The following is a 13,588-nucleotide window of genomic DNA, read 5'->3' on the forward strand; positions in this document are numbered from 1 at the left end:
TTACCTTTGTTGCACGCATTTCTAATTTCCTGTTTGATGCCATCCCCAACTCCACTACTACTGTTAGGTGGCCTGTACACAACTGCCACTAGCGTTTTCGGCCCCTTAGTGTTTCGCAGCTCTACCCATATCGATTCCACATCCTCCAAGCTAATGTCCTTCCTTTCTATTGCGTTAATCTGCTCTCTAACCAGCAACGCTACCCCACCTCCTTTCCCTTTCTGTCTATCCCTCCTGAATATTGAATATCCCTGGATGTTCAGCTCCCAGCCTTGGTCACCCTGGAGCCATGTCTCTGTGATCCCAACTATATCATAGTCATTAATAGCTATCTGCACATTCAACTCATCCACCTTATTGCGAATGCTCCTTGCATTGAGACACAACGCCTTCAGGCTTGTTTTTACAACACTCTTACCCCTTATACAATTATGTTGAAAAGTGGCCCTTTTTGATTTTTGCCCTGGATTTGTCTGCCTGCCACTTTTACTTTTCACCTTGCTACCTATTGCTTCTACCCTCATTTTACACCCCTCTGTCTCTACGCTCACACATTTAAGAAAACCTTTCCCTTTAACTCCATCCTCAACTATCCCATTCGACACCCCACCCCCCTTATTCAGTTTAAAACCACCCGTGTAGCAGTGGCAAACCTGCCTGTCAGAATGCTAGTCCCCCACCTGTTAAGATGCTATACGTCCCTTTTGTACAGTTTCCCCTTACTCCAAAACAGATCCCAGTGATCTAAGAATCTAAATCCCTGTCTCGTGCACCAGTTCCTCAGCCACACATTCAGGTCCCGTATCTCCCTGTTCCTGCTCTCGCCAGCACGAGGAACTGGAAGCAAACCGGAGATAACAACCCTGGAGGTCCTGCTTTTCAGCATTTTTCTGAGCTCTCTAAAGTCACGCTGCAGAATATTCATCCCCTTCTTTCCGACATCGTTTGTGCCGACATGCACTACCACTTCCGGCTGTTCACCTTCGCCCTTGAGGATTTTCTGCACTCTGTCCGTGACATCCTGGATCCTGGCACCAGAAAGGCAGCACATCATCCTCGAATCCCGTCTGTTGCCGCAGAAACCCCTGTCCGTACCTCTCACAATGGAGTCTCCCACTACAATGGCATTGCCTGACTTTGGCCTTTTTGGTTTTGGCTCAACAGCCCTATTCGCATCGCAAGCCAGTCCGCCGCTCAGTGTAAAAACGTCTTCTGTCCCGACAGCTTCTAAGTGGGTGAACCTGTTCACAAGAGGTACAACACCCGGGGATGTTTGCATTGCATGCTTCCCTCCCTTTCTCCCTTTCTCACTGTCTCCCACCTTCTCTCTTCCAGTACCTTAGGTGTAACAATCTTACTGTAGGACTTGTCGAGGAACGACTCAGTTTCTCGGACGAACCTGAGGTCATCCACTTGCTTCTCCAGTTCCCCAACACGGTCCTTCAGAAGCTCTATCTGGATGCACTTGTCACATTTGTAGCAGCCAGAGGCACCAGCAGTGTCCTTGACCTCCCACATACTGCAAGCATCACACTGAATCAGCTTGCCTGACATCTCCTTCTTTCGTCTCTCCCTCTGCAGTGTTTTGCATAGCCTCCTCGCCGAAGACTCTTGAGCCAAAGACTCACACTTTTCTCACAGGAATAAAGTCTGCCTGTGCTTTGCCTCTCCTTTTCAACTGTTTTCACCCCTCTGACTCACTTCTCCCCTCCCACTTGGGCTAGAGCCAATCAGTGTTTTCTCTTGCTTAACTTCTCCTGCTGTTGCTTCCAAATCTACAGCAGCTCTGAGTCCTCATGTCCATCATGGCTGATCATCCAATCAGTACCCCGTTACGACTTTTTCCCAATATCCCTTGATTCCCTTAGCCCTTGGAGCTAAATCTAACTCTCTCTTGAATGGCAGTGCTGGCTCGAACCGTCAAATGGCCTACCCCTGCACCTATTTTTTATGTTTCTGTCCATAACTCTGCAATTTCTAGGGAGCTGTTCCCAAACCAAATTGATGCATCCAGATAATGTGCTTTCAATGATGCATCATAGAAATTGGTAAGAGTTGTTGAAGATATACCAAGTAGGTTGTTCGTGTGGCAGGTGTGATTGTATTTGGCCATAGTTTCAATGTGGTTGGTCCAGGGCTTATTGTTGGTAATCACACTGCAGACTTTGAAGCTCTTGACTGTTTCCACTGCAACATCTTTGATGCTGATTGGGGTGTGTACACCGTTACGCTCTCTGAAGTCAATAACTAGCTTTTTTGTCTTGATGACATTGTGGGAGAGACTGGTGTATTCGCTCATTTATATGATGATTTTTTGTTGTGTAGGTGACCTTTGCCACCCTTTCCAGCTGTTTTTCGATCCGTCCACCAAAGATCATAGAGCAAGATAGTCCACTCGTCGAAAAAGCAGTAGTAGGTCATGGGTAATCCTCAGCGCCATTTCCGTAATCAGCTTCCATCTTCGCTCCAATGTATGATCTTTGGTCATGGCGTCTCATCTGGATCCTCCTCACCCAGGTGTTAGATAAAGATTATTTTTCTTTTGATTATCTATAATTGTGCCGTGCTCTAAAACTGTAGACACTAGCTTCAGCTCCTAGCTCAATATGTATGAAATTGTTGCAATGCAGAACACAGTTCTGAATCGCTAAAGACCGATGCATTTCATTTGCCCAAGTGCGTGCCGCACGCGGATTTGTTGCGGTTCCTAATGGATCGTATTGGGAGTCTAAAATCAATTTACAATCCGATGTTTCTTGATGCAGTTTCTTGATTGTGAATTAGGAATTTATGCACTCAGGACATTTTTCCTCGATTTTTGTTTTGGGAAAATATAATTGGTTTCTATTTCAAATGGTGTACACCGTTAACTAATCACAACTGAAGTAAACTCTTTTAAAAACACATTGTTGCTGCAATTTATCATTTACGCGTTTTAAAAGAAATATATATGAAAAGCAATTAGCAGAATATAGGGTAACCAGCTATGACCATGTGTAACTATTTATTTTACAGCAAAGAAATATTTAGATTTAAAATCACAGGCATTTTAAGCGTCGGATTACAGTAACGGTGCCTCAACATTAAATGTTCCATTTCTCTACAATTCTCCAAAATGCTACCTATAATAAAAAAAAAATTTCGAAACGTCTTTCACTTTTATTTATTCAATTCAAAATGAAAAGACGAAATGTTAATAAAATGCTAATCATTACAAGCTTTTTTGGTTGTTTGTGGCAAGAATCTTCATGTTGTATTGTCATTTGCTTTTACGTGCATTGAAACAAGTAAAAAAATAACTGTACTGGGCTAAGTGAAGCGAGATTCGGAATCGCTGTTTTTTTCACCCATTCAAACGGGCCCCAAAGCATTGTGTGCGCCAATTTTAGAAACTGTCATTCAAGTAATGAAAAGAGGGGAATGAAGCGTGTATTTACTGGTGATTAATACACCCCGGGATCGGTTTTAACGCGGGATGAAGTTAAATACATAAACTGGAGCCAGGTGCATTAATCATCCTTGAACACTTGCTGTTGTATTTCGATCGCCAACTGTATCCTCGACTGGACAGACTGATGTATGTATAGGAAGGAACTGCAGATGCTGGTTTGAACCGAAGATAGACACAAAATGCTGGGTAACTCAGTGGGACAGACAGCATCTCTGGAGAGAAGGAATGGGTGACATTTCGGGTCAAGACCCTTCATCAGACTGAAAGTCATGGGAAAGGGACTCTCATTCTGAAGAAGGGTCTAGACCCGAAACGTCACCCAGAGATGCCGCCTGTCCTGCTGAGTTACTCCAGCATTCTGTGTATATCTTCAGTTTAAACCAGCATCTGCAGTTCCTTCCTAAGCAATACCCTCTCCTTCATGCCATTATTAATGTTCGAATTGCAGATAATACAGGCCACTGGAATATTGCTCTGACAGCAAGCAAACATTTGCGAAAATCAATTCCATCCTGGGCTGTAAGCCAAAGCTCTCATCCGTCCTCCTCAAAAAAGACAATAGTGCATGCTCCGATTCCATTCTAAGTTAGTATTTCAGAAACTTTTCAATTACCATACCAAATCATTCCCTTGATAATTTTCCTCATTTCTATTTTCAAATAAAGAAACCAACCCGACATGACTCCGCTCTATGATCTTTGCTGATTACACATTCCACGGTAGTGGGGTCTGGTTTGCTAAAATGGCGGACGTCCCGCCCCGTCCCGTACTACACATTAGTCCATTGGATTTTGCAAGAGTGGATCACCTTGCTCTGCTCTATGATCTTTGCCGTCCACCTATCACAATCATCACTCTGGTTCTCCCAGCCCCTTCCCGCTTTCTCAAAAGTGGTACAGTGAAGCTGCTGCCTCTTGTTGCTAGCAATCTGGTTTCAATCCTCATCTCTGGGGCTGTCTGTGTGGAGTTTGCATGTTCAACCTGCAACTGGATGGGTTGCCTTCAGGTACTCCAGTTTCCTCCCATATTCCATAGATTGGAAGGTTAATTAGCAACTACAAATCGTTCCTGTTTTTACATGAGTGGGAGAATCTGCTGGGGTTGATGGGGAAATGGGAGAATATATTACAGGAAATATTAGTGAGAGAATGAGAATGCTCTCTGAGAGAAAGCATAGGCTTGACCGGCTTTCCATCTCAAATGGAAATCTGGTGAGTGCCAGTGGAACTACAGCAAGTCCCTGATGCAGCATTTTGCTTGGGCAGGGACATATACCAGATCTCTGATACAGTAGTGTGCAGGTGCTGGGAGGGCAGGGTTCTCATATGCCCATCACAGTGTTTTAATTAACCCATTTTAGTGCTGATTCTCTTTCGCACTCTTACTGGAAATGCATCTTTAACACTAAGTGAGGTACCAGAGTATAGTTGCATATCTCAATTAGCAAAGTGCATCAAAGTTGTAAAGACATTATTGACACCTAGTGGCCGAGATTATGCTCAGCAGTTTCTTTTAATACAGCACCGTGAATGGATTACAATAGACTGGAATAAATAATTATTATGCTCTTGAATAACTTAAACATATCAATTAAACCTGGTTATATGTACAGTAAAACTGTAACTAAAATGAGCATGGATTGTTTCGCTGAACACCCTCGCTCAGTCCGCCTGGACCTACTTGGGACGACAGATGGCGCAATGGGCTGAGTGTTCGGCTGGCAACCGGAAGGTAGCCGGTTCGAATCCCGCTTGGAGTGCATACTGTCGTTGTGTCCTTGGGCAAGACACTTCACCCACCTTTGCCTGTGTGTGAATGTGTGTGAGTGATTGGTGGTGGTCGGAGGGGCCGTAGGCGCAGATTGGCAGCCACGCTTCCGTCAGTCTGCCCCAGGGCAGCTGTGGCTACAGAAGTAGCTTACCACCACCGAGTGTGACTGAGGAGTGAATGAATAATGCGATGTAAAGCGCCTTGAGTATTAGAAAGGCGCTATATAAATCCCATCCATTATTATTATTATTACTTGATATCCCGGTTGCAAAACATTTTAATTCCCCTTCCCATTCCCACACTGACCTTTCTGTCCTAGGCCTCCTCCATTGTCAGAGTGAGGCTGAATGCAAATTGGAGGAACAGCATCTCATATTTTGCTTGGGCAGATTAACAACCCAGTGGTATGAATATTGATTTCTCTAACTTCAAGTAACCCCTGCATTCCCTCTCTCTCCACCCCACCCAAGTTACACCAGCTTCTCGTTCTCACCTAGCAAACAGCTAACAATGGCCTGCTACCTTTATCATCGTTACTTTTCTGCATATCTTTCATTCATTTGTTCTATATCTCTCTACTTTGCTGTCTATATCTCTCGTTTCCTTTTCCCCTGACTCTAGTCTGAAGAAGAGTCTCGCCCCGAAATGTCACCCATTCCTTCTCTCCAGAGATGCTGCCTGTTCTGCCGAGTTACTCCAGCATTTTGTGTCTATTAAAGATTTATCTCGGGTTATTTGTAACCTTGCATGTATTATAAGATGGTAAGTTCCCTGATCAAGTCATCAAGGTAATCAAGAGAAATAGTTAGAATATGCAGGATAGAAAAAAGTCATTTGTCTGAATTGGCATATGCTATTTGGAGTCTTCTCTACTCCAACTGTATCAGCAATTCCTTCTGTTTTTATATCATTTGTGTTCGTCTAGTTTTTAACCAATGATATATTAACAGAATGCTTTGATCACTTCATGTCATAGATTCCACATTCTAACCACTGAATCATTGAAGAATTACTTCTTAATGCTTGATTGGATTTAATTTTTATTACATCGTATTTTATAGGTCCACTCTATTTTTGTCTTCGAACAGGAGGAAATGTTTTCCTCGTGTATACTATATAAAATATCTGCAGCATTTTAAACATAGAAAATAGGTGCAGGAGTAGGCCATTCGGCCCTTCGAGCCTGCACCGCCATTCAATATGATCATGGCTGATCATCCAACTCAGTATCCTGTACCTGCCTTCTCTCCATACCCCCTGATCCCTTTAGCCACAAGGGCCACATCTAACTCCCTCTTAAATATAGCCAATGAACTGGCCTCAACTACATTCTGTGGCAGAGAATTCCAGAGATTCACCACTCTCTGTGTGAAAAATGTTTTTCTCATCTCGGTCCTAAAAGATTTCCCCCTTATCCTTAAACTGTGACCCCTTGTTCTGGACTTCCCCAACATCGGGAACAATCTTCCTGCATCTAGCCTGTCCAACCCCTCTGCTCGGCTGCCACTCAGTCCCATTTCCAGATAAAGTCATCCTAAATTCTTCAATCTTGTCAGTTATCTTACAATTTTTGCATTAATTAGTAATATCTAGTTATACCTTCCCCTTGCCTTCTTTTGTTCCGATAGGAAACCAGAGATGTGCATATGTGTGATCAAATCAAGATCCAGGTTAATGCAACCTCACTGCTTTACACTCTATTCCATATTAAATGACCTCCAGTAATTTGATGTATGAGAATTTGTAATCCTGCATCCCTCTAATCCATTCTGACCCATATTTTCAACAACAATGTGGTGTCCTTATTCCTTCTGCCAAATTCTTTCACTCTTACCAATATTGGAACTCCTCCTGCAATTTTATTGAAGTTGTGTTGTCTATCATAGTCTTCCATTATACCCATTTAGCTTTCAGTAGCTGTAACAATACAAACAGGTTTCAAGGATTCGGATTAATAATGAAGGAAGAACACTCAGCCAATATAAAATTTGAAGCACAAACAATTATTAAAGGAACATTAAAGCAACAACCAAGCAATGAAAAGATAGCAATAGAATAGCAATACAACTTCAGTTAAACATAGAAACATAGAAAATAGGTGCAGGAGTAGGCCATTTGGTCTTTCGAGCCATTCAATATGATCATGGCTGATCAGTACCCTGTTCCTGCTTTGTCCCCATATCCCTTGATTCCGTAAGCCCTAAGAGCTAAATCTAACTCTATCTTGAAAACATCCAGTGAATTGGCCTCCACTGCCTTCTGTGGCAGAGAATTCCACAGATTCACAACTGTCTGGGTGAAAAAGCTTTCCCTTATCTCAGTCCTAAATAGCCCACCACTTATTCTTAAACTGTGACCCCCTGGTTCTGACCCCCAACATCTGGAACATTTTTCCTGCATCTAGCCTGTCCAATCCCCAAAGAATTATATATGTTTCTATAAGATCCCCTCTCATCCAAAATGTCAGTGAATACAAGCCCAGTCGACCCATTCTTTCATCATATGTCAGTCCAGTTATCCCTGGAAATAACCTCGTGAAACTACACTGCACTCCCAACAATAAAAACACAAATAAACTACAATATAGATAGCAGCAGAAAATGGCAAATAAAATGAGTCTCACACGTCCTCGTAGTCCTAAAGGCTGTAGCTTCAAGAACTTGTCGGGAACTTCATTTGAAAGCTTGGACTGGAGATTGTTCGAAGAACCTGTGTGTCCTGGCACCACTCTGGACAGCTCAGCCTGAGGTGTAGTCCCCTGAGCTCATGCAGGGCTGCCAACTCTCACGCTTTGAGCGTGAGAATAACGCATTTGGGCAAATTCTCACGCTCTCACGCTGATCACAAATTTCTCACGCTCTGTCGCCATATGCAACTGGAGTCAGGGTCAGGAGTAGTACCAGGTGTGCAATGAGACCCAGGTTGGTCAACACGGGCAGTGTTTGATTATAATCTGATTTCCATACATGAATACACTAAGATCAGTCATGTGCTGCACGTGTTGATCAGAATCTGGGCTCTACTGTGGAATGTAATTAGGAATGTAATTTAGTCTAACCTTATTCATAGCTAATCCAATTTAAAGCATATATATTGCATTCAAGTGTAAGTTAAGACTCGCTACAGTATGCACCATAATGCACAATTTCAAGCTGAAAAATGCAAAAGCACCGTACCAATGGGAGGGGGGACACCCTCCTCCCCCCCCCCCCCCCCCCCCCCCCCCCGGTCGCTCCGCTCCCTCGGGCTTGGTCTCTCGCAATTTCTCACTCCCAACTCTCACCCGATGTTGGCAGCCCTGGCTCATGTGTCAGGCATTTTTATACTATAAAGCATGTGCTTCTAATCCAATAAGAACTGTTGACTACATTTTAAAACTGGCTAACCTCCTTAGTGTCAAAAGCAAGAGTTATTTGTCTTATCAGCCCCTGAGCTAGTCTCGGATGTCTCTGAGGAGGTGAAAGTTTATCTCAGTGACCTTACAGGTAGCCTCATGATTTACTGGTTCTTCTAAGTTGGCCCAAGCATTTTCTCAAACATCTAATTGTTGAAGCAGGCCTGCTCGCGTGATAAACGGTGCTGTTAATTTAGCTGAAAAGCATGCACGTGGCTGTTGCCTGACAACTCCATTTTAGCTGACGCAATCAGTTTAATCCTTACATTATACTAACAAAGTTTGAAATTGGCTCTGATTCCCAAGTTTAAATCAATAGATAATAGGTGCAGGAGTAGGCCATTCGGCCCTTCGAACCAGCACCTCCATTCAATGTGATCATGGCTGATCATCCCCAATCAATACCCTGTTCCTGCCTTCACCCCATATCCCCTGACTCCGCTATCTTTAAGAGCCCTATCTAGCTCTCTCTTGAAAGTATCCAGAGAACCGTCCTCTGAGGCAGAGAATTCCACAGACTCACAACACTGTGAGAAAAAGTGTTTCCTCGTCTCCGTTCTAAATGGCTTACCCCTTATTCTTAAACTGTAGCCCCTGGTTCTGGACTTCCCCAACATCGGGAACATGTTTCCTGCCTCCAGCGTGTCCAAACCCTTAACAAGCTTATATGTTTCAATAAGATTCCCTCTCATCCTTCAAAACTCCAGAGTGTACAAGCCCAGCCGCTCCATTCTCTCAGCATATGACAGTCCCGCCATCCCGGGAATTAACCTTGTAAACCTACGCTGCACTCCCTCAATAGCAAGAATGTCCTTCCTCAAATTAGGGGACCAAAACTGCACACAATACTCCAGGTGTGGTCTCATTAGGACCCCGTACAACTGTAGAAAGGACCTCTTTGCTCCTATACTCAACTCCTCTTGTTATTAAGGCCAACATGCCATTCACTTTCTTCACTGCCTGTTGTACCTGCATGCTTACTTTCATAGACTGATGAATAAGGACCCCCCAGATCCCGTTGTACTTCCCCTTTTCCCAACTTGACGCCATTTAGATAGTAATCTGCCTTCCTGTTTTTTATACCAAAGTAGATAACGTCACATTTATCCACATTAAACTTCATCTGCCATGCATCTGCCCACTCCCCAACCTGTCCAAGTCACCCTGCATTCTGATAGCATCCTCCTCGCAGTTCACACTGCCAACCAGCTTTGTGCCATCTTCAAATTTGCTAATGTTACTTTGAATCCCTTCATCCAAATCATTGATGTATATTGTAAATAGCTGCGGTCCCAGCACCGAGCCTTGCGGTACCCCAATAGTCACTGCCTGCCATTCTGAAAGGAACCCGTTAATCCCTACACTTTGTTTCCTGTCTGCCAACCAATTTTCTATCCATGTCCGCACTCTACCCACAATACAATGTGCCCTAATTTTGCCCACTAATCTCCTATGTGGGACCTTATCAAATGCTTTCTGAAAGTCCAGGTACACTACATCCACTGACTCTTCCTTGTCCATTTTCCTAGTTACATCCTGAAAAAATTCCAGAAAATTAGTCAAGCATGATTTCCCTTTCGTAAATCCATGCTGACTCGGACTGATCCTGTTACTGCTATCCAAATGTGCCGCTATTTCATCCTTTATAATTTACTCCAGCATCTTCCCCACCACCGATGTCATGCTAACTGGTCTATAATTCCCTGTTTTCTCTCTCCTGCCTTTCTTAAAAAGTGGGTTAACATTGGCTACCCTCCAATCCATAGAAACTGATCCTGAGTCTATAGAACATTGGAAAATTATCATTTTGTAATAATGATGGCAAAATGGATTGGATGTTGCAGGCAGAGTGCAGATGCTCCGCAAAGGGTCGCCTAGTGTTGCCTACTATATATTTGGTTGCCTGATGTAGAAGAGACCAGATCAAGAGCACTGAATATACTCGACCAGGTTGGAAGAGGTGTTAACAAATCTCTATTTCCAACCTCCCCCCCCCCCCCCCCCCATTCTACTTGAACGGGTTATTTAGGTTCCTGGATGGTGGTGAGAGGTGGTATTGGAGATAAGTGTGGTACCTCCTCCAGTTACAGGGGAAAATGTCAGGCGACCAGTGCGATGAACTTCTTGTTTACACATAATTGATGAAATTGACTTTTAAATGTAAAAGTGGAATGCGCATAAATAGAACATAGAACAATGCAGCACAGGAAAAGACCCATCGGCCAACAATGTATGTGACAAAAATGATGCCAAGACCAATCTTTATCTGCCTGCACATCATCCATATCGCTCTGTTCCCTGCAAATCCATATGCCTATCTAACAGTCTCTTAAATGCCACTGTCGTATCAACCTCCACCAGCAACCCTAGTAGCACGTTCTAGGCACCCACCATCCTCTATGTGGAAAATGTGGAACTAGCATAAATGGGGCATCTTGGTTGGCATGGGTAAGTTGGGTCATGGGGGCTGTTTCCGTGTTGTATGGCTCCCTGACCATATGACGCTAAGTTTAACTCTTAATAGATTTGCAGGAAATTGGGACTGGAATGTGGACCAAATTCAATAGAAATCAAGAAAGCTTTTAGTATTCCAGTAATTTTAATATTCCAGTATTTATATTTATCGTCTTTCTGCTGACTGGAGATCATGCAAAGAAAGCTTTTAACTGTACCTTGGTGCACATGACAATAAAGTAAACTGATAACTGATTTTGTTTTAAATAAAATAAAAGTAATTTTTTTAAGTTTTTGGTGCTGTGTCACTTCTTCACTTGAAGACAGTAAAGATCGTTAATAGGCCTGTCCCACTTAGGCGATTTGGAACGGCGACTGTCAGAGTGGAACACACACACACACACACATTTGAAGTTGAGTAAAATTATCTCCAGATGTGAGGAAGGTTTTGTAGATAAGATTATGAAACATGGGAACAAGGATTGATTCAAATATTCTAAATGTTACTGAGAAGTAAAGGGAGTTTCCCGTTTCTCATTAAACTTTTGTGTAAGCTTGATTTGCCTTCTGAAGGATAAAGAAGCACTTATTCAAATAATAATATTCAAGTCCTGTAAGGGTACTATGACATCTCAGATTAATAATGTCAGTTGAATTAACTCCTGCCGAAATTATGCATTCGGACAGCATTTATTTGAACTGAAGCATTGCACTTGCATGTAACATGTAACATATCTATAGCAGAACCAGATTTGCTGATGCAAAAGATTGCAGATGCTAGAATCTGAGAAAAACGCAAAGTGGTGGAAGAACTCGGCGGGTCAGGCAGTGTTTGGGGAGGGAATGGACAACTGATATTTTGGAGCGGGGCCCTTCAAGTCTGAAGAAGAGTCCCGATTCGAAATGTTATTTGTCCATTCTTTCCACAGATGCTGCTTGACCCACTGAGTTTCTCCAGCACTTTATGCTTTGAACTAAATTTGCAATGGGGAGAATGTGATCTTTCTGCATGGGTAAACTTGGACGAGACAAGTGGTTTACCACATCTGTAATGATGTATCAAAGGGATTTATTTTGTTGGAATTAAATGTACTTCCAATCAAAAATATACAGCTTGGAATACCAGAAAAGATTGGATAATTTTTTAACAAAATATTGTTTGAAGTATTACTTAATTGCTATATTGTGTGTTTATTAATTGTTGGGTATATTTACAGGTTAATTGTCAACTACCTTTCTATTTGCTGTCAACAGGTTCAACAACAAGTACATCCCAAACTTAAATCGACTGAGGATGCCTTGCAGTATATTGAAGAGCTAATCCTACAGTTACTAAGCATGCTCTGTCTAGTACAGCCTCGCAGTGTTCCAGATGTAGAGGTAAGGTTATCATGGACGCGTCCTAACTGTGGTGATGAATCTCCAATAGCTATCCCTTTCAGAATATCTCAGACGTGGTCATAGAGGCACACAGCACATAAACAGGCTCTTTTGCCCAACTCATCCATGCTGACCAAGATGCCCCGTCAGAGCTAATTCCATTTGCCCACACTTCGTCCATATACCTCAACCTTCCCTATCCATGTAACTTTCCAAATGTCTTTTAAATGCTGTTATAATACCTCCTCTAGCACCGCATTCCATTTACCAACTACCTTTGTGTTGCCCCTCAGGTTCCTATTAAATCATTTTCCTCTTGCCTTAAACCCATGCCCTCTGCTTCTTGATTCCCTTATTCTGGGTAAAAGAATCTGTGCATTCACCCTATCCATTCCCCTCATGATTTTATACACCCCACAGCCACCTGTCCAACTTATTTTTATAGCTCAGGCCTTGATTTCTGGCAACCTTCCCATAAATCCTCTCTGCACTCCTAACAATGACATCCTTTCTCCAGCAGAGTGACCAAAACTGAACACAATATTCCAAATCTGGACATAAGTAATGTGCGCTGTTGCTTACCTCCCGTGTTACTCCAGCATGACCTCCTGAGTTACTCCAGCATGCCATGTCCCATTTTTTGTAAACCAGCATCTGCAGTTCCTTGTTTCTATAAACAGATTTCCTGGTTTAGAAAGTGTGTAGCTTGATTGTGATGGGTGTTAACATTCTAAATTTGGGATTTTGAGTAAAATGCTAGTAACATTAGAATCTGTTAATAAATGTATGTGTTGTGCAACTGGATTCATAGATTACAATTTTTTTCTAAAATGTATCCCTTAGGAACGGGTACAGAAATCGTTTCCACATCCGATTGACAAGTGGGCCATAGCAGATGCTCAATCTGCCATAGAAAAACGCAAACGCAGGAGTCCCCTTTTGTTGCCTGTCGATAAGATTCACCCTCTTCTGAAGGTAAGTCTCAAATAATCAACTTTAGGTTCATGCTACCATTTTCATGGAGGTCAGGTTTTATTAACAAATTAAGAAACTATCTAGGTATACTGTATGTGGCTATAATATTGATTGAGCAACAGGATATATTGAAAATTTGCCATTGTGTTGAAGAATAATTCAAC

The 13,588-nt window shown here is 42.6% G+C and overlaps 1 protein-coding gene across 2 annotated transcripts in view; it reads left to right on the top strand.

The window, feature by feature from the left end:
- The window catches only part of sos1 (SOS Ras/Rac guanine nucleotide exchange factor 1), a 151,095-nt gene that overhangs the window by 71,015 nt on the left and 66,492 nt on the right, over positions 1–13,588 (top strand). For both annotated transcript variants that reach the window (XM_033025772.1, XM_033025773.1), the window contains exons 2-3: positions 12,324–12,449; positions 13,293–13,424. In XM_033025772.1, coding sequence (XP_032881663.1) covers positions 12,324–12,449; positions 13,293–13,424 — 258 coding nt within the window. The remainder of the gene's footprint in view (positions 1–12,323; positions 12,450–13,292; positions 13,425–13,588) is intronic.

The sequence above is a fragment of the Amblyraja radiata genome, chromosome 8 (genome assembly GCF_010909765.2).
Source record: "Amblyraja radiata isolate CabotCenter1 chromosome 8, sAmbRad1.1.pri, whole genome shotgun sequence".
Classification (NCBI taxonomy): Eukaryota; Metazoa; Chordata; class Chondrichthyes; order Rajiformes; family Rajidae; genus Amblyraja; species Amblyraja radiata.